A 24,196-nucleotide genomic window follows, 5' to 3' on the forward strand; every position below is an offset into this window, starting at 1 on the left:
AGTGGCTAGCTAACATAGTGTGGAGATGGCAGCAGCAGGATAGCACAGGATGGCAAGGTGACACAGTGTGAATGTGGCAGCAGTAGTAGAAAACCACAAAGTGGAAAGGTGACATAGCGTGGAGATAGCAGCAGCAGGAGAATACCACAGAGTGGCAATGTGACATAATGTGGATATGGCAGCAGCAGCATCAGAATTCCATAGAGTGGCAAGGTGACAGTGTGGAGATGGCAGCAGCAGGATACCCAAGAGTGGCATGGTAACATATTGTGACTATGGTAGCAGCAGTAGGATACCGCAGAGTGGCAAGGTGACATAGTGTAAATATGGCAGCAGTAGGAGGATACCACAGGTTGGCAAGGTGACAGTGTGTAGAAGGCAGCAGGAGGATACCACAGAGTGGCAATGTGACATAGTGTGTAGATGGCAGCAGGAGGATACCACAGAGTGGCAATGTGACATAGTGTGGAAATGGCAGCAGCAGCATCAGGAAACCACAGAGTGACAAGGTGACAGTGTGAAGACCACAGAGTGGCAAGGTGACATAGTGTGGAGATGGCAGTAGTAGCATCAGCATCAGGATACCATAGAGTGGCAATTTGACAAAGTATGGGTATGGCAGCATCAGTATACCACAGAGTGGCTAGCTAACATAGTGTGGAGATGGCAGCAGCAGGATACCACAGGATGGCAAGGTGACATAGTGCGAATGTGGCAGCAGTAGTAGAAAACCACAAAGTGGCAAGGTGACATAGCGTGGAGATGGCAGCAGCAGCATTAGGATACCACAGAGTGGCAAGTTCACATAGTGGGGCGGTGGCTGGCAATGCCAATACCTGCTGATGAATGTGGCTGAAAGAAGAAGAAGGAGCACTTTGCATCAGATGTGTGGCATCAGGCGGTTGGCAGCAACAGAGTAATAGCTGAGGAAGGTATTCAGAAGAAACCGGTCTCTTTTATCAAAGTGTTGGTGTGGCACCATGGATGATCTAGTCTAATGCATCAGGAATTTGTGGTTGGAAATCGTGGCTGATCTACGCCTGATTCATCTTGACAAAGGTCAGTTTCTCCACATTTTGGGTGGACAGGCCAGTTCTCCTTGGGGTAACTATGGCCCCCGCCGCACTAAACACTTGCTCTGATGCCACGCTACTGGCCAGGCAGGACAGCTTTTCCATCCAAGGCAAACTCTGCTAGTTACAGACACAAATCCAGTTTGGCCGCCCAGTAATCCAGTGGATCTTCAATGTGGGTTGGCAGGGTGCTGTCCAAGTATGCCACCACCTGCTGGTTCAGGTCCTGCTTCAGGTCTACCTGTTGCTGGTGAGTAGTTTCTTCCCATTCTGGACCGATAGTGAGGGTCCAACAAGGTGCAGAGCCAGAAGTCATCCCTCTGCCGAATGGTGACAATTCTCCTGTCACTATGCAACCAGAGCATGAGCATGGATCCGGCCATTTGTGCAAGTGACTCGGAGGGATTCCCTGCCTCCATCTCTACTGCATACTGCCACGGTGTGTCTGGATCCTCTGTCTCGTCTTCCTCATTGCCCTGAAGCTCCTCTCCTGTCACCTGAGTAGAAAAACAAACCATTTGGCTACACATTGCCTGTGCTCTAATGTCCTCCTTCCCCCCTCCTCCTCCTCCTCCTCCTCTTCTAGTTCAGCCCCCACAGTGTTCACGTGTCCGTGAGATCTAGGCGCCGTGTATCCAGTCCACTGACTAGCCATTGTTAGAAGAAACTGTTCCAGGAGATGAAGCAGTGGAAGTACGTCGTTCAGCCCGTAGTCCTGGCGACTGACAAATAACATGGAGTCCTCAAAGGACCTGAGCAAATGGCAGGTGTCACGCATGAGCTGCCATTGGCTGACATCGAAGTTACACAGGGGAGTACCCCTAACTTCTTGCATCATCAATAAATCGTTGATGGCCTTTCTCTGTTCGTATAGTCGGTCCAAAATATTGATGGTGAAATTCGAACAGGTGGAAACGTAGCATATCAGCCTATGTTGGGGAATGCCGTTCTTCCGCTGCAGATCAAGGAGGATGTGCTTTGCTGTGTACGAGTGGCTGAAGTGCATGCAAAGTTTTCTGGCCATTGTTAGGATGTCTTGCAGATGGATGGAAGACTTCAGGAACCGTTTGACAACCAGATTGAACGCGTGTGCCATGCAGGGCGCATGGCTCAGTCATCCTTGACTCAGCGCTGACACTATGTTCTTCCCGTTGTTGTCACCATGGTTCCAATTTTTAGTTGTCGTGGAGAAAGCCAGGATTCAATTTCTTGATGAATCACACGGATAAGTTCCTCCCTTGTGTGACTCTGTTTGACAAGGCAAACCAGGTGCAGAAGAGCATGACACCGCTGTGCCCTGCACATGAGGTATGCTGGAGGGGCACTGTGACTTGTCCCTGCAGTGGAGGCTGGGGACATGGTGGACGATGAGGAGGCAGAGGCGGACATTGTCACAGCACCAACGGCGTGACAACGTGGAGGCGGAAGTGGCGTGACCTGGCCAAGTTGTTCGTGTGGCTGTGCAGGAACTGCATTCAACCAGTGGGCCGTAAAGGACATGTACTGTTCCTGACTGTCCCTGCCAATCTCCTCATCACTACTTGCCCCCCCTAGCGGAGGAAGCGGCTGATGTCTCCTTCAGATCTTGGCTGGGCAGTAGCTGCTGAATGTCCTCTAGTAGCTCGTCCTCGCTATATAGTGGAGCTGAACCTACAGCATACAATACTTATGTGGCTGAGGGAACAGAAAATGACAGAAGCATGTTAAGGACAGGTGAGGGCACAGGACCTGCTCCTGGGCCATGCCAACTAAGGGTTGTGTCTGACGAACCCACAAACTGTTGGCACTTGGGATGAAGTGAATGACCAAGTTAACCAATCAAGAACAGCTGGGTTGCTGGTCAAGACACAACCGATAGATGACACCGGGAGCTCAGGCCTCTCGCTGCGACTCCTGCTGTCACGCTCCCTTACTCTGCTGCGACCTATGCATGCACCAGAAACATTTAGGCCTTTGTCACTCCTCTGTGCATGTCCTGTCACTTCTCTGTCTGACATACATTTAGCTGAACTAAATAAATTAAAAGCAAATTAAGACGAATATATTTTTCTTTTTGTACTGAAATAGGCCACTAAAGGCTTTTGCCACAAATAAGTGCACCAGTGTAGTGCGTATATGTTTTTCTTTCTGTAATGAAATAGGTCACTAAACGCTTTCAACACATATAACTGCAGAAGTGAACAGTGAATATATTTTTCTTTTTGTACTGAAATTGGTGCTGTGAAAGATGCTGTGAAATGATTCCTCCCTATCCTTTCCCTGCACTTGTAAATAGCTTTTCAGACACTGTTCCTAGCGCCTTCTGACGTCTCTCCCTCTTTTTTTTGGGGGGGGGGGGTTTACAATTGCTGTCCCTAGCGCCATCTCACGTCTGTCCCTGCTCTCTGAACGCTGGAAAATGTCTGACTCTAAGATGGCTGCCGTATTTATAGGGCTGTCACATCACAGGGCTGGCTGGCTGCTGATTGGCTGCATGCATGGCATTATAGGTCAGCCCGCCTTTCCAGAGTTCCTTGCCCCATGTCCTCACTCATGTAGCCGCAGTTTTAGGAAAAATTGTGATTCGTTACCACGAAGCGCAAAGAAAATTGCATTTGTTGCAAATAAAAATTTTCAGGAAATTTGGATCGAATTCCACTTCGTCAGCTTCGATTCGCTCATCTCTATTTATAACACCGCCTTTGCATCCATCTTACTGTAATAGGAGAGTTAATCAGTCTGCTAACTGTGTCGGTGACATAAAGCCATTCTTTGGGGTTATAAAGTCCACCGTTGCATCCATCCTAGGCCTCATGCACATCCACCGCTGTTTTGGTCCGCATCCGAGCCGCAGTTTTTGCAGCTTGGATGCGGGCCCATTCACTTCAATGGGGCCGCAAAAGATGCGGACAAGAATAGGCAGTTATACCAATGGCTGTCCGTACCGTTCCGCAAAATTGTGGAACGCACATGGACGCCTTTCTGTGTTTTGCGCATCCGCAATTTGCGGTCCGCAAAACACACAATGGTTGTGTGCATGAGGCCTTACTGTAATAGGAGAGTTATTCAGTCTGTTAATTGTGTCGGTGACATAAAGCCATATTTTGGGGTTTATAACACCACCTTTGCATCCGTCTTACTGTAATAGGAGAGTTAGTCAGTCTATTAATTGTGTCAGTGACATAAAGCTATTATGGGGTTCATAATTAGAGATGAGGGGATTTTTCAAAAATTCGATTCGGCTGGTTTGCCGAATAAAAATTCACTTCTATCCAAATTTATTTGCGGCGAATTGCGTAAAAAAACCGGCTATTTCCCGGCTGCAGAGAGCCTTTATAGTGGTGTAGAACACTGTGCCTTGCAGTAACATGCATAGGTAGTGAAATTATACTGTGAGTCAGTATGACATGCGGATGACAGGCATCGCTCTTAGGTTGTCAATACGTTTTTATTAAAGTTTCAATAGGAAAACATGCTTGCTGTAGGTACAGCAATTACAGGCATCGCTCTTAGAATCACTGCACACTTAACTTATTTGGGCAGTCACAGGGCTAAAACTGACCAAATAACTCAAGTATGAACTCAGCCTTTCAGGTCGATGTTAGCACCAAGAAGAAGTGCACTCCTTTTACACCGTCGTCAGCTGATTCCACATAGATGTCAACAGAACCTGCTCTATTAAACGCTTATACAAGTAGAGCAGAGTGGAGAGTGAGTTTGTGCTGACGTCACTGATTATTTTTCCCTTCCTCTGATCCGTCAGAACAATAACCCACAAAAAACGTATTCTGTCTCTTGAGCATCCTCCTTCACTCGGTCAGCATTTGGTCAGTAATCCATTAGTATTGTTAATGCCAAAAAGACAGGAGTGGATCCATAACAGAGATGACAAGTGAATGGAATATTTGCATGTCTTCTGTGTTTTGTACCCACTCCTGCTGTTGGCTACCAAATCATAAGCCAATTCTGATGGGACCATACAGGCCTTATAGCTGCTACAAAGACATGATCCGTTATTTGTCTCATTTTTCCTTCCTTCTAACAGATCAGAAGAAGAGTCAAATAAATGATTATGTTAGCCAGGCCGACAGGCAAAAAAGTGGCCCAGTCATGAAGTGGCGAGGGTAGGAACAGCATTCCACAGAGTGGCCCTATGACATAGAGATGAGGTGTAAGCAGCATGAGGAGGCCATAGAGTGGCACAATGACAGTGTGGCAGCATCAGGAGGCCACAGAGTGGCACAATGACAGTGTGGAGGTGGCAACAGCATTAGAAGACTACAGAGTGGAAAGGTGACATAGTGTGGAGGTGGCAGCAGCATCAGGAGGCCACAGAGTGGCAAGGTGACATAGTGTGGAGGTGTCAGCAGCATGAAGAGACCACAGAGTAGCAAGGTTACATAGTGTGGAGGTAGCAGCAGTATCAGGAGACCACAGAGTGGCAAGGTGAGATAGTGTGGAGGTAGCAGCAGCATCTGGAGGCCACAGAGTGGCAAGGTGAGATAGTGTAGAGGTGGGTGGCAATACCAGTACCCGCTGAAGATGGTGGGTGAAAGAAGGAGCACTTGGCATCAGATGTGTGGCATCAGGCTAATGGCAGCATCAAAATAGTAGCTGAGAAGAAACCGGTTTATTTTGTCTTAGTGTTGGTGTGGCACCATGTATGATCTAGTCTGATGCATCAGGCATTGGTGGGTAGAAATCCTGGGTGATCCTGACAAAGGTCAGTCTCTCCACATTTTGGGTGGACAGGCTAGTACTTCTTGGGGTAACTATGGCCCCCACCACACTAAACACCCGCTCTGATGCCACACTACTGGCTGAGCAGGACAGCTTCTCCAGGGCAAACTCTGCCAGTTGCGGCCACAAATCCAGTTTGGCTGCCCAGTAGTCCAGCGAATCAACAACTTGGGATAGCAGGGTGCTGTCCAAGTATGCCACCACCTGCTGGTTCAGGTTCTGCTCTATGTCTACCTGCTGCGGCTGGTGAGTAGTTTCTTCAGTAGGTGGGTTAAGAAAACTGCTCATCAGCGACTCTAGACTTAAGTAGCTGCTGATAGAGCTGGTACTGCTCCGGCCCCCCCCCCCCACTCCAGCAGCCATGGCAGTGGAACTTGAGTGCAGAGGGCTCCCACGGTTAGACCTGCGTGAGGATGGGCGATGGTGCACATAGGCAGCGGCCAACTGACTACACAGGATGTCTCTATAGTAGTTCAGTTTGTCCTTCCTCTCATCGGGTGTAAAAAAGTCCTCCTCCATTTTGGATCGGTAGCGAGGGTCCAACAAGGTGGAGAGCCAGAAGTCATCCCTCTGTCAAATGGTGACAATTCGGCTGTCATTACGCAAGCAAGAGAGCATGGATCAGGCCATTTGTGCAAGTGACTCGGAGAGACTCTCTGCCTCCATCTCCACTGCATACTGCCACGGTGTGTCTGGGTCCTCTGCCTCGTCTTCCTCTTCGCCCTGTAGCTCCTCTGCCTGCTCCTGCTCTTCCTCTCCTGTCACCTGTGTAGAAAAAACACCCATTTCGCTACACATTGCTTGTGCTCCAATGTCCTCCTCCTCCTCCTCCTCCTCCAGATCAGTCCCCACAGGGCTCATGTGGCCGTGAGATCTAGGCTCAACGTCTTAAGTCCCCTGACCAGCCAGATTTACCAGCATCTGTTCCAGGACATAAAGCAGTGGAATGACGTTGTTTATCCCATAACCCTAGCAACTGACAGGTGGAGCAGCCAAGTAATCTGCATAAGCTCCGCCCATACCGTGCTGCAGAGCGATCTGTGCCTGCAGAGGAGAGAGGTATGTGAGCTTCAGGAAAGGGACAAGGTGAGTAGTTAATGTTTTGTTTTTTTTAACACAGAGGGGGCACAATGGTCATTGCTAATGTGAAGGGGGCACAATGGACATTTCTACTCTGGAGGGAGACAATGGGCATTTCTATTCTGGAGAGGGGAACAATGGGAATTTCTTCTCTGAAGGGGGCACAATGGGCATTGCTAATGTGAAGGGGGCACAGGGGGCATTTCTACTGTGAAAAGGTAACAATGGTCATTTCTACTCTGGAGGGGGCACAGAGGGCATTGCTATTGTGAAGGGGACACAATGGGCATTTCTCCCCCTCAGGACACAATGGGCATTTCTTATCTGGAGGGGCACAGGGGGCATTGTTAACGTGAAGGGGGACACAATGGGCATTGTTAATGTGAAGTGGGCAAAATGGGCATTGTTAATGTGAAGTGGGCAAAATGGGCATTTCTACTCTGGAGGGGGCACAATGGGCATTGCTAATGTGAAGGTGGCACAATGGGCATTTCTACTCTGGAGGGGGCACAGTGGGCATTGCTAATGTGAAGGGAACACAATGGGCATTTCTACTATGAGGGCAGAGTGCACAAAGGGCTTTACTACTCTGAAGGGTGTGCAGAGGGCATTACTACTATGAAGGGGGCACAGAGGGCATTATTACTGTGAAGGGCGCACAATGGGCATTACTAGCACAGAGGGAATAACTACTATTAAGGGGGCACAATGAAAATATCTACTATGGAGGGGGCACAGAGGGCATTACTACTATGGAGAGGACACAGAGGGCATTATTACTGTGAAGGGGGACAATGGGCATTATTACTGTAAAGGGGGACAATGGGTAATATTACTGTGAGGGGGCACAAAGAGGGCATCATAACTGTGAAGGGGCACAGATAGGGCATTACTACTGTGAAAGGAGCACAGAGGGGGCATAACTACTATGAGAGGGGCACAGTGAGGGCATAACTACTATAAAGGGGGCACAATGAAGGGATAAATACTTTAAGGGGGCACAATGTGGGCATAAGGACTGTTAGGGGGCACAATGCGGGCATTACTACTGTTAGGGGGCACACATCTGTACAAAACTACTGTGAAGGTTGTACAATGAGTGCAATACTACTGTAAGAGGGTACGATTTTTTTAAAAGTTTTGGGGGGGGGGGGGGTGCCAGAGAAAGGACCCACCCCGGGTGCCAAACAACTTAGGCACGCCACTGCCGCTGATCAGCTGATAAACAAGCGATCACTCGTTTGTTGGCTGATTTGCATGTTTTATCAGGATGAAAGATCACAATTATTGTCAGCACATCTCACTGTGTAATCAGTGTGCTGCCAATAATCAACAGAACTGAATGAGGGAGCAGTGAATGTGGTAGCGATCATTCCTCCCCATTCACTTTGCAAACAAGTGCTGATTAACTTTTCTTTTTTTTTGCGGCTCCTTGAAATGGAGCAATGTAACAATGCGGCCCCGAGTCCAATAAGGTTGTGCTACCCTGCTTTAGAACATATAACTAGAGATGGCCTTGCGGTTCTCCCAGCGGTCATTTGGTGGCGAACTTTGCTTGTTTGCGGTTCGCCGAACAGTCGAACATATGGCGATGTCCGTCGGCGCAATATTCTTTTGCATTGTGCCGAACTTTGACCCATGACACATCCATCAGGTGGGACAGGACAGCCAATTGGGATGTTTCAGCATATGGACACACCCCTTACCCTATAAATAAACCCGATCTGGCTGCCATTTTACATTCAGTCTTTTGCCAGTGTAGGGAGAGGTTACTGTGTGGAGCAGGGACAGACTGTTAGAGATAACAAACGCTAGCTAATAGGGCCACAAAAGTCCTTTTAAGGACTGGTATAGGTGTGCTATCGATAGCTGTGACATACTGAGGGGTGTGATATACTTATAATATACTTTCTAACATAAAAAGTATATTATAGAGCATTTGTATTGTGCAGCAGTTGTGTGCGGTTGTGTTGAGATACCGCAGCTGTACAGAGGGACAAACGCTATTGGAACAACTAATTGCAACTGGTGTGATATACCAGTTTCCCCCCCAAAAAACTGATTCAGGCAGGGGTGTGATATACCTATAATATAAATTTATATATAGTGCATTTGTATTGTGCAGCACTTGTGTGTGGTTCTGCTGAGATATCGCAGCTATACAGAGGGATAAACGCTATTGGAACAACTAATTGCAACTGATGTGATATACCTGTTGTTGCCCCAAAATAAACTAATTAAGGGGTTTGATATACCTGCTTCCAGCAAATACTCATTAAGGAGTTCTATATACCTGCTTCCACAAATACAGGGTCATTTTGAAAATGACAGGCAAAGGAAAAGGAAGGCCATTCCGCAGGAGTGGTAGGGGTCGGGCAGTTGCACCAGGCTGGAGCCTAAGTGGGAAGCAGTAGAAGTTGTGTGCGATTACATCAAAGAACGCACCAGAGTTGGTTGAGTGCCTCACTCAGCCTTCCGCTTATGTACCCTCCTCATCCTCTTTATCAGCACCCTCCTCACTCTCTGCTGTTTGCACCCCCAAAGATACCACCACCACCATAGCCCATCCACTCAAGTCAGAGGAATTATTTTCCCATCAATTTCCAGACCTTACCGATTCGTAGCCATTCTTGGCATCGGATGACGAAGAGGAGGTAGCAAACGGCCGTCACCCAGCGGTCTGACGACGGTACCGAGATCAGCCCAAATAGGGTGGTCCCCACTGTAGCTGTCTACTCTGAGATCTCTAATGTCAGTGGTGGTAAGGGTGACGATGATGACGTCACGTGGGTGCCCACAAGAGAGGAAGAGAAGGGGAGTTCAGAGGGAGAGACGGCACAGCACATAGGGAGGAGAAGGAGGAGAAGCAGGCAGAACTCACAGTGCATAGGAGGCAAAAAGCAGACTGCAAATGTATCTGGAGCAAGCCATCCATCATGTACGATCACATCTGGTGCTCCCAGGATGCTGGCACATGGCTCTGCAGTGTGGGCTTTTTTTAACGTGTCAGCTGCTGATAATAGTGTTGACATCTGCAGCCTGTGTTGTCAATGTATAAGTTGCGGTAAGCCCAACACTCACCTAGGGACGACCGCCTTAAGAAGGCACCTGGCTTCCCATCACAGAGCCCAGTGGGAGCAACACCGTCAGAACCCACAAAGCCACACTCCCGTCACTCCACGTCCTGCCTCTTCTCCTTCTCCTCTCTCCGCCCATTTGTCCTCCACTTCACCTTCCACCATGCCATTGTCGCGTTCATCTGGCAAAAGGCAGGCTTCCGTGGCCCAAATGTTCGAACGTAAAAAGTTGATGACGCCGGATAACCCTCTTGCTGACCGCCGGCTTGTCGGAACTGCTAGCCTGCCAACTACTGCCATATAAAATAGTGGACTCTGAGTCCTTTAGAAAATTTGTGGCCATTGGCACACCGCAATGGAAGGTTCCCAGAAGTAAATATTTCTCCCAGAAGGGCATCCCAGAGCTATATGGCCATGTTCAGCGGTAAGTGTATGTATCTCTGGCACACAGTTTCGGTGCCAATATACATCTAACCACAGACACGTGGTCTAGCAAACATGGGCAGGGTACATAACTTTTACTGCCCACTGAGTGAACCTTCTGACGGCCGTCAAGCATGTAACCAGTGGCACCCATGTGGATTTGCTGTTACCGCCACGGACTGCATGCAGGCCTGCCTCTTCTTCTCCTCCTACTCCATCCTCCATCTCCTCCTCGGCTAACTCCTCCTTTTCTACTGCTACCGTCTCTTCCGCTGCACACCCCCCCCCCCCCCCAAAACATATTTGAAGTGCCAGGTGAGACGTTGTTATGCTGTTCTATGCGTTGTGCTTGGAAGCCAAGACCCACACTGGTCCTGCACTCTGCAGTTACAGGCCGATCAGTGGCTAACCCCTCTCAATTTTACAGTTGGTAAAGTGGCGTGCGCCAAAAGTACCAATCTGCTGAGTGCGTTGAAACAGGGCAATATTACACACATGACGTGCATGGCACATGTCCTGAACTTAGTCATGCAGCGATTCGTTTCCAAATTCCCCTGGGTCCAGGATGTCTTGCAGCAGGCCAGAAATATCTCTGGCCATTTTAAAAGATCTTACACGGCCATGGCTTGCATTGCTGACGTTCAGAGGCGACACAACTTGCCCGTCAGACATCTGATTTGTGACTGCCCGAAGCACTGGAACTCCACCTTGTATATGCTTTATAGGCTGCACTAGCAGAAACTTTCTGATTAGTGCGTTCAGTATGTCAGTTCGACTGAGGTTGAAAGGCCAAAGAGAAGGACAATTGAAATCCCAAATAAGTACAGAACTCCTTCCAGAATTTGGAAAATTTTGAAACAAACTGAGTCCCCCTATCAGACACCACATCAGAAGGAATACCATGTAATTTCACAATGTTATCGACAAACACTTGTTCAAGAGTTTTAGCATTAGGTACACCTGGCAATGCTATAAAGTGCGCCATCTTACTAAAGCGATTAACAACCACCAAAATCACATTAAGTAAATCTGTGATAAAATCCATGGATAAATGAGTCCAAAGTCTGGACAGGATGGGCAACAGAAGTAAAGATCCAGAAGGCTGAGTATGTGTCACCTTAGCACGTGCACAAGTACTACAAGCACATGACTCAACACTCTTACGCAACCCCGGCCACCAGAATCTATGAGAGATGGGATCAACAGTGGATCTGCTCCCATAGGTGACAATGAAATTAAATCTGGTAAAAAACTACCATCTGGCCTGCCTTGGGTTCAGTCGTTTACCCGACTCCAGGTATGCCAAAATTTGTGATCAGTAAGCACAGTAATAGGATGAATTGCTGCTTCCAACTAATGATGCCACTCCTCAAAAGCTCCTTTGGGATGTTTGAAGTGCTGGTCCCTGTTCATCTGCATATTCGGAGTTAAATGTCTTTCCTTTATTTGATGCATTTCCCTTACCTTTTGGTATTAGGCCTGAGGGGGTCTCCTGTTACTTCAGATGGGAAGAAACAGGCCATCCATTGTCCTGACTTTATCTCCAGGGCCCTGTTATGGTGAGATAGGGCTTAGGTTACTGTGTATGACCATTCCTGCGATCAAGGTCTGTTCATACTGTCAGTAGTCAGGGCTCGGATTAGGGACTCACTAGGTGTGACCATTCCCCATCCCTAGTTTCCATGCCTAATACCTTTCCCCTCCCCCCTCTGTGTTTGGTGTGGAGTTAGTTCCCACACCACGCCATGACCTTATCAACTGCCCCAAACCGTCGATTTTGTCTGTGTCAGTGAGGCTATGTATTCTATCGCTGCACTGTCTGGACAATTGCAAGGTCTGTCTTTGGCTGTAGATGAATTTTTCATAGCTCTAGTTCTTATCTATGATGACCTGGATCGGATCTCCCTGGCCGAGACCAAGTTACGTGGTTTACGGCAAGGAGAGAGCTCTGCAGGGAGATATTGCTCTGAATTTAGGAGATGGGCTACGGATACGGAGTGGAATGATCCAGCTCTTCATAGTCAATTCTGTCAGGGATTGTCTGAGAGGCTAAAAGACGTCTTTGCCTTTCACAAAAATCCTGAGTCACTGGAAGTGGCTATGTCCCTTGCTGTACATATGGATAGACACCTGAGAGAGAGAGATCAAAGGTCCCTCACTCTCAGGATGAACTATCAGATAACGTGACGGCTTCCTCTGACATCTTGGGAGGAGAGACTCCTGAGTTTATGCCTGCTAACGAACCCATGCAATTAGGGGGACCTAGCCCTGGGCCTGCTTGCAAGAGTTCCAGTCATAAGAAGGGAGTATGTTTTTTCTGTGAAAAAAGGGGACATTTTGTTAATGTTTGTCCTTACATTCTGCATCAAGGTGAAAACAAGAAGTAAACGTTTTCCCATCTTACTCTTTGTGGTGTGGGTGGAGAGTCAGAGAACTTACTTTTGCCATTTACTGGTAGTACCCGATTTCTCCTGTCTGCCGAGGTGGCGCTAGAATCCAAAACTGTGGAGGTGAGGTCTTTATTAACCGTGGGGCAGGGGTTAACCCAGTTGATGGTCAGTACATCTGTATGCATGGATTGAAAACAAGTGCATTAGAGAAAAATATTCCGGTGCTTGCATTAGCTCCACACCACTTACTCAGAAATGTTTGTCACAGGTGGTGTAGGACATCCGTTTAGGAGTGGGTGATTTTCATCAGGAATCCATTTAGTGTTTTGTGATGGAGGGTCTGCCTGCTCCATTAGTTCTGGGTTTACCATGGTTGAGCAAACATAATCCTACCATTGAATGGCAAGTGAGACAGATTCGCGATTGGAGTGATTATTGCATGAACAACTGCCTTAATACATCTCTTTCTGTCTTGACCACTAACGTTATTCCCTCTATCATTTCAGATTTATCTGATGTATTTTCTGAGAGCGGTTACTAGAGGTTACCCCCACATCGGGAATATGATCGTCCTATCATTCTTATTCCCGGTGCGAAGTTGACCAAATCTAAGTTATATACCCTTTCTGAACCCAAAATAATGACCATGCGAGAGTGTATTGCCGAGAGTTTGGCTAAGGGACATATTAGACCTTCCAAGTCCCCACTGGCAGCAGGGTTTTTCTTTGTAAAGTAGAAAACTGAACCCTTAGGCCATGTCTGGACTTCCATGAGCTCAATCATATTACAGTCTGTAATCCGTTCCCCCCTTCCTTTGATTCCTTTGATTAATCAGATTGTTGGTTCCAAGGTGTTCTCTAAGTTGTACCGTAGAGGGGCATATAATCTGGTCAGGATCAGGGAAAGAGATGAATGGACGGCGTTTAATACCCCAGAGGGTCATTTTGAGAGTCTGGTCATGCCGTTTGGATTAGCTAATGCTCCTGCGTTTTTTTTCGGCATTTTGTTAATAATATCTTTCATCATCTGGTGGGGAGGTTTGTGGTTGTGTATCTGGATGACATACTAATTTATTCTCCAGATATGGAAACTCATCAGGATTACGTGAGACAGGTGTTGCAGATCCTAGGAGAGAATAAATCGTATGATAAGAATAAGTGGTTATTTGCAGTTCAGGAAGTGCAATTCCTGGGTTACCTACTCTCATCTTCAGGTTTTTCGTATTGATCTAGAGAAGGTCCGTGCTGTGTTGGACTGGGATTGACCCGAAAATCTGAAAGTGCTTATGCGGTTTTTGGGATTCACCAACTGCTACCGTAAATGTATTTTGAACTACTCGACTGTGGTCAAATCTTTGACGGACATGACTAAGAAAGGTTCTGATGTCTTAGTCTGATGTGGCATTACAAGCCTTTTCTGAGGCGTAGTAGTGTTTTGCTTCTACGTTTTTTTACTGGTGCAACCTGATGTGTCACAATCATTCATTGTGGAAGTTGATGCATCCAAGGAGCAGTTTTGTTGCAGTGTCCTTCACCTAGTAAATGGTGCCCATGTGCTTTCTTCTCCTGAAGAGAGGAAATATTTTGTGGGTAATAGTTGCTGGTGATTAAGTTCGCTTTTGAGGAATGGCGTCATTGGTTGGAAGGAGCAATTCATCCTATTACTGTGCTTACTGATCACAAAAATCTGGCTTACCTGGAGTCAGCTAAACAACTGCACCCAAGGCAGGCCAGATGGTCGTTGTTTTTCACCACATTTAATTTTATCGTCACCTTTAGAGATGGCCTTGCGGTTCGCGGCGAACTTTGCTCGTTCGCGGTTCGCCGAACATATGGCGATATTCGCGCTTGCCATATTCTTTTACATTGTGAAGAACTTCGACCAATGACACATCCATTAGGTGGTGCAGGACAGCCAATTAAAAAGTTTCAGCACATGGACATACCCCCTACCTTATAAATAAACCTGATCTGGGTGCCATTTTACATTCAGGCTAATAGGGCCACAAAAGTCCTTTTAAGGACTGGTATAGGTGTGCTATCGATAGGTGTGACATACTGAGGGGTGTAATATACCTAAAATATACTTTATAACATAGAAAGTGTATTATAGTGCAATTGTATTGTGCAGCAGTTGTGTGCGGTTTTGCTGTGATACTGCAGCCACACAGAGTGACAAACACTATTTGAAGAAATATTTTCAACTGGTGTGATTTACCAGTTGCCCCCCAAAAAAACTGATTGAAGCAGGGATTTTATATACCAATAATATAAGTTCTATATAGTGCATTTAGGTAGTGAAGCATTTGTCTGCGGCAGGCATGCTCAACCTGCGGCCCTCCAACTGTTGCAAAACTACAACTGCCACAATGCCCTGCTTTAAGCTGATAGCTGTAGGCTGTTCAAGCATGTCTGCGGTTTTGCTGCGTTTTATCGCATCTACACAGAGTGACAAACACTATTTGAAGAAATTATTTCTACTGGTTTGATTTTCCAGTTGCCCCCCCCAAAAAACGGAGGCACGGGTGTGATATACCTTCTTCCACAAATACTGCTTAGGGACTTTTGTCACAAGGTAATTTTGAAAATGAAAGGCAGAGGAAGAGGCAGGGGTGGTAGGGGTCGGGCAGGTGCACCAGGCCGGAGCCTAAGTGGGAAGTTGCAGAAGGTGCGTGCGATTACGTCAAAGGATGCACCAGACTTGGTTGAGTGGCTCACTCAGCTTTCCGCTTCTGCACCCTCGGCATCCTCTCTATCTGCACCCTCTTCACTCTCTGTTGTGTCCACCCCCAAAGACACCACCACCACCATAGTCCTCGAGTCAGAGGAATTATTTTCCCATACATTCCAAGACCTTACCGATGTGCAGCCATTCTTGGCATCGGATCAGGAAGAGGAGCTGTCAACTGTCGCTGCCCAGCAGTCTGACGACAGTACCCAGATCAGCCCAAGGAGGGTGGTCCCCGCTGTTGCTGCCTACTCCGAGATCTCTAATGTCAGTGGTGGTGAAGGTGACGAATCCGATGATGTGTCGATGGACATCACGTGGGTGCTAACAAAAGAGGAAGAGGAGGGGAGTTCAGAAGGAGAGACGGAGCAGCAGATAGGGAGGAGAAGCAGGCAGAACTTAGTGCATAGGAGGCAAAAAGCAGACTGCTAATGTATCTGGAACGAAACATCCACCATGTACGGTCACATCTGGCGCTCCCAGGACGCCGCCACATAGCTCCGCAGGGTGGGCTTTTTTTAATGTGTCCGCTGCTGACAATAGTGTTGCAATCTGCAGTCTGTGCTGTCAACGCATAAGTCGCGGTAAGCCCAACACTCGCCTAGGGACGACCACCTTAAGAAGGCACCTGGCCTCCCATCACCGAACCCAGTGGGAGCAACACCGTCAGAACCAACAAAGCCACACTCCCAGCGCTCACCGTTCTCCTCTCTCCTCCCAGTTATCCTCCACTCCACCTTCCACCATGCCATCGTCACGTTCATTTGGCAAAAGGCAGGCTTCCTTGCCCCAAATGTTCGAGCAAAAAAAGATGGCTTGTCAGAACTGCTAGCCCGCCAACTACTGCCATATAAACTGGTGGACTCGGAAGCCTTTAGAAAATTAGTGGCCATTGGAACACTGCAATAGAAGGTCCCCAGAAGGAAATATTCCTCCCAGAAGGGCATCCCAGAGCTATATGGCCACGTTCAGTGGCAAGTCAATGTATCTCTGGCACACAGTGTTGGTGCCAAGATACATCTGACCACAGACACGTGGTATAGCAAACACGGAAGGGAAGGTACATAACTTTTACTGGCCACTGGGTGAACCTTCCGACGGCCGTCGAGCATACAACCCGTGGCACTCGTGTAGATTTGGTGTTACCGCCATGGATTGTATGCAGGCCTCCCTCTTCTTCTCCTTCTCCTACTACATCCTCCCTCTCCTCCACGGCTGACTCCTCCTTTTCCGCTGCTACCGTCTCTTCCACTGTGCCCCCCAAGATCCCCAGAATCTTTTCGACGTGCCAGGTGAGACGTTGCCATGCTGTGCTACATCTGTTGTGCCTGGAAGCCAAGAGCCACACCAGTCCTGCACTCCTTTCAGCTTTGTGGTCACAGGCAGATCACAGTGGCTAACCCCGCTCAATTTGACAGTTGGTAAAGTAGGGTGCGACAATGGCGCTTAAACAGGGCAAAATGACACATGTGCCGTGCATGGCACACGTCTTGAACTTAGTAGTGCAGCGATTCGTTGCCAAAAACCCCAGGCTCCAGGACGTCTTGTGGCAGGCCAGGAAAATCTCTGGCCATTTAAGATCTTACATGGCCATAGCTCGCCTTGCTGACATTCAGCGGCGACACCACCTGCCCGTCAGACGTCAGATTTGTGACTGCCTGAAGCAATGGAACTCCACCTTGTATATCCCTTATTTGGCTGCTCCAGCAGAAATGTGCAGTTAATGACTACCTGTACGAACTCTGCGGCAGGACAGGTTCTGGGGAGCTTGTTTTTTTTTTCACCACGCCAGTGGCTGCTCATGCGCAACGCATGCCAAACTGGTCAGTCGCAGCCAGGGCGCCATCAGTGACATCATACCTTACGCCTTCTTTCTGGAGCGTGCATTGCGTCATGTCATTGATCAAGCCGCCGAGGAGCAGGAGCTGGAAGACGAGGAAGTCGCAAAGCTGGATGAATTCCCACAGGGGGCTACTCCATCAAAGTCAACAACAGGAGTCTGAAGAAGAGTCAGAGAGGGATGGTGCCATGGCGAGGAGGAGCAAGAAGAGCATGCTTTAAACGTTTCTGGGATCCCTGGTGTTGTCCGTGGATGGGGGAGGGGAACAAGGACAACATTATCCTGAATGATGAGCAGGAGCCAGGCCACTCCACCGCTTCAAGTTTAGTGCAAATGGGGGCCTTTTTGCTCCAGTGTTTGAAGAGGGACCCCTATATAAAAAGCATAAAGGGTGGCAACTTACTTAGACCCCCGGTACAAACACAAAATGGCGGAAATGTTACCACCATCACAGAGGGCTGTCAGAATGCAGCACTTCCAGGCCTTGCTTCGAGAAATGCTGCATTCTGTTTTTGTGGGCGCTGGCAGAGGAATTTCCACTCACAGAGAAACAGTTGCGGGTACCAATCCAACAGCGCATGGAAGAAGAGGGCGGTTTGAAGATGTGTTGGTCACTTCGGATATGAGATCATTCTTGCAGCGAACCCATCGCCAGCCATCCTCCGGATACGGCCTCAGGGAACGCCTGGACCGACAGGTGTCCGACTACATCGGGCTAGCGGCCGATGTGGACGCTCTGAGAAGCAATGAACCCCTGGACTAGTCTGTGTGCAGGCTTGACCTGTGCTAGAGCTGGCACAATTTGCCATGGAACTGTTGGCTTTCCCCTCGTCCAGTGTCCTGTCCAAAAGGACGTTCAGCGCAGCAGGGGGGATTGTGACCGATAAGCGCACTCGCCTAGCTCTAAAAATGAATGAGACATGGATCTCGGAGGAATTCAACACATGTGACGAGTTGACCATGTTTGATTGAAATTCCTCATGACAGCCCACAAATATCCGCCACCACCCAGAACAAATCATGGTCTCTATCTTAGGTAAATACAACGGCATAAAAGGCCTTTTATGTCAGTTGAATGCCTAATTTTTTAGGCCTGTACTGGCTGACAGTTACATATTTATCCTGTGACAGCCTAATGTACCTCCAGCCACAGAATCCAAAGTTCTTTGCTGTCTGGTGAATGCCTATTGGCTCATTTTTGGGGCCTGCACTGGAGTGGCAAGTTCTCACAACAATACTTAGTACACCAATCACCTAAGGGCTCTTTCACACCTGCATTCTTTTCTTCCGGCATAGAGTTCCGTCGTCGGGGCTCTATGCCGGAAAAATCCTGATCTGTTTTATCCTAATGCATTCTGAATAGAGAGAAATCCGTTCCGGAATGTTTTTTGGCCGGAGAAAATACCGCAGCATGCTGCGCTTTTTGCTCCGGCCAAAAATCCTGAACACTTGCCGCAAGGCCGGATCCGGAATTAATGCTCATTGAAAGGCATGGATCCGGATCCGGCCTTAAGCTAAACGTCGTTTCGGCGCATTGCCGGATCTGGCGTTTAGCTTTTTCTGAATGGTTACCATGGCTGCCGGGACGCTAAAGTCCTGGCAGCCATGGTAAAGTGTAGTGGGGAGCGGGGGAGCAGTATACTTACCGCCGTGCGGGGCTCCCGGGGCGCTCCAGAGTGACGTCAGGGCGCCCCACTCGCATGGATGGCGTGATTGCATTGCACGTCATCCATGCGCATGGGGCGCTCTGACATCATTCTGGAACGCCCCGGGAGCCGCACGGACTGTAAGTATACCGCTCCCCCGCTCTCCACTACTACTATGGCAACCAGGACTTTAATAGCGTCCTGGCTGCCATAGTAACACTGAAAGCATTTTGAAGACGGATCAGTTCACTTGCGTTTTTTCCGGATCCGGCGTGTAATTCTGGCAAGTGGAGTACACGCCGGATCCGGACAACGCAAGTGTGAAAGAGGCCTGATATCTCACGAGACCTTATAAAATGTGAGTTGTGTGTACCGCGAAAAAATAAATCGCATCATTAGGGATTTTTCCCAATGCCGCTTTTTTTTTTAAACACTCGATCTGCATATACAGCGATTGTTATAACATGCATGTAAAATATAATCAAATACACTGCTTTAATGTCAAATTACTTACAGTGATCAGAAATTCTTCCTCAACGTCGCGAAAATTGTTGCCAACCATCTTTTCTGATCGCATCCAACTTCGGTCTGGTGGAAACCCAGTTGTTGTAGCAGGCTGTGCATATTTTGCGCATGTGCATAGAGGAAAATTACATTGACGATATTTTGCATTGAAAAAAATAATGAATGGAGATCGCAAATTCGAATAATACATCTGGACTGTCACTGTCCATGTTGTGGGATGATTTGTGCACTTCTTGTAATTATTTGGTGGCTGCAAATATGAGCTGAAGGTTTTTCAGGTTTGCCTGCCATTACAGTGAATGGGGCCCGCCGCGAACTTGCGGTTCGCAAACATTTGATCGCATTTGTGCGATCGCTTTCGTTAACCATCCCAGCCGATGTTCATCCATCACTAGCCACCTATCACCCTGGGGTTAAGAACGTCAAGTCTGATGCTTTGTACATAGCTTCCCTCGGAAGGGGTAGTTATATCCGCCTTATATCCCGACCTTGAGGCAGAGGTGTTGGAGGCCCAGAGAGATGCACCGGATTCTTTTTCTCTGGGGAAGTTGTTTGTTCCTTCTGAATTACTTCACAAGATGTTCGAGGAACATCACTGTACGGTTCTCACAGGACACCCTGGGAGCAGATCCACTGTCGATCTCATCTCTCGTAGATTCTGGTGGCCGGGGTTGAGTAAGAGTGTTGAGGACTATGTGCTTGTAGTACTTGTGCACGTGCTAAGGTGACACATACTCGGCCTTCCGGATATTTACCTCCGTTGCCCATCCTGTCCAGACCTTGGACTCATTTGTCCATGGATTTTTTTCACAGATTTGCCTAATTCTTTAGGAAAAAACTGAGATTTTGGTGGTTGTTGATCGCTTTAGTAAGATGGCGCACTTTATAGCATTGCCAGGTGTACCTAATGCTAAAAGTGCACAAGTGTTTGTTGATAACATTGTGAAATTACATGGTATTCCTTCTAATTTGGTGTCTGATAGGGGGACTCAGTTTGTTTCCAAATTCTGGAAGGCATTCTGTACTCGTCTGGGGGTACAATTGTCATTCCCTTTCGGCCTTTCATCCTCAGTTGAACAGACAGACTGAATGCATTAACGTGAGTCTGGAGATTTATTTGAGATGTTTTATCTCGGAGAACCGGGAAGAGTGGTCTTCATTTTTGTCTTTAGCCGAATTTGCTATAAATAACCATAGACAGAAGTCCACTGATAAGCTGACGTTTTTTTAGGCATATGGGTTCCACCTGCAATTTGGCACATTTTCTGGTATAGAGACTTCTGGTATACCAGAAGAGGGATGATTTTGGCGGAAGATTCAAAATAATCTAAAAAAAATGGGCAATAAGTATAAACGTATGGCTGACAAGAGACATATGAATGGTCCGGACCTAATATCTGGGTTATTCTGTGTGGATGTCCACAAGAAACATTAAGTTGAAAGTCCCCTCTTGGAAGTTGGGTCCAAGGTTTATTGGTCCATATAAAATCACTGCGATTGTTAACCTGGTTGCCTTTCGTCTTGAAATCACTGAGGCTTTGAAGATTCATAATGTGTTCCATAATTCATTGTTGAAGAGATATATCGAACCTCTAGAACCGTCCTCCTTGCCTCCTGTGCCTCTCATGATGGACGGTATAAAATCCGGAGGCCACCTATAGAAGGGGGGGGGGGTTACTGTCACTGTCCTGCCCGTGACAGGGACTAGAAAGTCGAGGAGACAGACTGCATGTGATTGACAGCCTATTTAGTTTCACTTTCCGTGTTGTTACTGGGGATGGCCACACCTCTGGTCTCAGGTGTAGCTTAAGTGGTCATTCCTCCTCCTCTATATAGTCTGGTCTCACCCATTATGCTATGCGGTTGATAGTTCCTTTTGGATGTTGGAAGGGGTCTGCTGTTGGTTCTCCTCTGAGTTCTTGCTCATTAAGTGTCTTTCCTTTATTATTTTTTTGTTGTATTTCCCCTACCTTTTGGTATTAGGCCTTAGGGGGTCTTCTGTTCCTACAGATGGGAAGGAACAGGCCATCTGTTGTCCTGACTCTATCTCCAGGGCCCTGTTATGGTGAGATAAGGCTTAGGTTCCTGTGTATCAACATTCCTGCCATCAAGGTCTGTTCATACTGTCAGTAGTCAGGGCTTGGATTAGGGACTTACTTGGTGTGATCATTCCCCTATCCCTAGTTACAAGGCCTAATACCTTCCCCTTCCCCCTCTGTGTTTGGTGTGAAGTTAGTTCCCACACCACCGCATGACAATTAACCACATCATAATTCCTTTCTGCAGCCGAGAGTTTCTTAGAGAAGAATGCACATGGGTGCCATTTAGTAGGTGAAGAACCCCGAGTCAAGACTGTTCCTACCCCTACCCGGATGCGTCAAATTCCATAATGAATGGCTGTGACACATCCGGTTGCACCAGTATAGGAGCAGAAGTAAAACATTTCTTCACCGCAGTAAAAGCTTGTAATGCCGCATTAGACCAGACTGAGACATTGTAACCTTTCCTAGTCATGTCCATTAAAGGTGTAACCACAGTCGAGTAGTTCAAAATGAATTTACGGTAGTGTCATGATAGGTAGGTGAGCCTATCGGCGCCTTTTTTAGTCATATCCGTCAAAGGTTTTACAATGGTGGAATAATTCAAGATGAATTTTCTGTAGTAATTCGTAAAACCTAAAAACCGCATCAGAGCTTTCTGATTCTGAGGCTGGTCCCATTCAAGTACCGCCCGGACCTTTTCGGGGTCCATACGAAAGCCAGAGTCAGAAAGCAGGTTTCCAAAAAAATGGTAGTTCCTGGACAGCAAATACCCATTTTTCCAATTTTGCATACAATTTATTCTCCCGAAGTATCGACAACACCTGTCTCACGTGATCCTGATGGGTCTTCAAATCGGGTGAGTAAATTAGTATGTCATCAAGGTAAATAACAATGAACCTTCCCACTAAATGATGGAAAATATCATTGATAAAGACCGCTGGTGCATTAGTTAAACCAAAGGGCATGACAAGATTCTCGAAATGATCTTCGGGAGTATTCAAGGCCACTTTCCACTCATCTCCTTCCTTAATTCTGATCAGATTATAAGCTCCTCTTAAATCCAACTTGGAGAACACCTTGGCTCCAACAATTTGATCAAATAGATCAGAAATCAAAGGAAGGGGATAAGGATCACGGACCATAATGAGATTCAATTCCCGGAAATCTAAACACAGTCTAAGTGATCAGTCTTTCTTTTTTACAAAAAGAAGCCGGCGGCCACAGGGGACTTAGATGGCCTAATATGTCCCTTTGCCAAACTCTCGGCAATATACTTCCGCATAGATTCTCTTTCGGGTTGGGAAAGGTTCTATAGTTGAGATTTTGGCAGTTTAGCTCCAGGGATGAGATTGACCGGACAATCATATTCTGGATTGGGGGGGCAACTCCTGAGCTCCACCCTCCGAGAATACATCCACAAAATCACAGAGAAACTGAGGTAGGACCGTAGTTGACACCCCTGAGATAGAAGCACAAAGACAGTTGTCCGTACAAAATTCACTCCCGCTACTGATTTGTCTTGTTTGCCAGTCAATAGTAGGGTTATGCTTTATCAACAACGCTAAACCTAGAACCATCGGGGCAGGCAAGCCCTTCATAACAAAACAAGAAATGAACTCAACATGTGAATCACCCACCTTTAACTGAATGTCATGAACGATATGAGTAGGGCTCTTTTGTGAGAGAGGGGAGGAATCAATTGCAAACACCGGTATCTCTTTATCTAATGTGCTAGTTCTCAAACCAAGATTTTGGAGGAAATGATAATCAGTAAGGTTTACCCCCGCACCACTTTCAACAAATACCTCAAAATCAAAATTTCAAAAGAGTCTAGTGCCACCATGGCATCCACTTTCAGACAGAACCCCCCACTCAAGATGAATCTTATACCTCTCTCTAAGACGTCTATCAAGCCGCACTGCCAAAGACATGTCCGTCACCAATGAATCGGGATACTCATGAATAGCTACTAGATAGCCCCTGACAAAACTGACTCCGGAGTGCAGGATCATTCCACCCCGAGTCAGTTGCCCATCTTCTAAATTCTGCACAATATGACTCTGCAGTACGTTCTCCCTGTAACAAACTGCACAACTTAGATTCAGCCATAGAGACCTGCTCTGGGTCATCATAAATCAAGCCTTAGGCTCTGAAAAATGAAGCCACCGACCGGAGGGATGGTGAACCGGTCGGCAGAGAAAAAGCCCAGGACTGCGCATCCCCTTTGAGCAGAGATATAATGATCCCCACTCTTTGATTCTCGTCACTAGATGAAATCGGCCGCAGATGAAAATACAACCTGCAGGACTCCCTGAACCGAATAAAGTCATCAACACCCCATGAGAACCTATCAGGGAGAGCGACTTTAGGCTCTAAGCAGACCTGATTTCCTCCAACAGCGCCAGAGCATTCTGACACTGTGAAACAGAACTGCGGAGATCAGCAACCTCCAGCAATAATCTCTGCATGCGATCAACCTAAGCATCCATTTCGCAAACAGCAGGGAAATTACAGTTTGTTAAGGATGGTAGTGTCAACTGAGGCTCACCTGAGTCAGAGGACACCCGAGCTGGAAGTATGGAGTCCAGTGGCAAAGGCCCGTAGAAGCAGGAGGCAGGTAGCGTGGTCGATCAGTCCGGGTCGGCAGCAGAGAG

General features: G+C 47.5%; 1 protein-coding gene across 4 annotated transcripts in view; it reads right to left on the minus strand.

Moving 5' to 3' along the window:
* The window catches only part of LOC122946423 (gamma-aminobutyric acid receptor subunit alpha-3-like), a 489,200-nt gene that overhangs the window by 354,773 nt on the left and 110,231 nt on the right, over positions 1-24,196 (minus strand). Inside the window, exon 4 of one of the 4 annotated variants that reach the window (XM_044306044.1) lies at positions 12,812-12,937. The exons of the other annotated variants lie outside the window; for them this stretch is intronic. Coding sequence (XP_044161979.1) covers positions 12,812-12,937 — 126 coding nt within the window. The remainder of the gene's footprint in view (positions 1-12,811; positions 12,938-24,196) is intronic. 4 annotated transcript variants of the gene reach the window in all.

The sequence above is a fragment of the Bufo gargarizans genome, chromosome 9, assembly GCF_014858855.1.
Source record: "Bufo gargarizans isolate SCDJY-AF-19 chromosome 9, ASM1485885v1, whole genome shotgun sequence".
Classification (NCBI taxonomy): domain Eukaryota; kingdom Metazoa; phylum Chordata; class Amphibia; order Anura; family Bufonidae; genus Bufo; species Bufo gargarizans.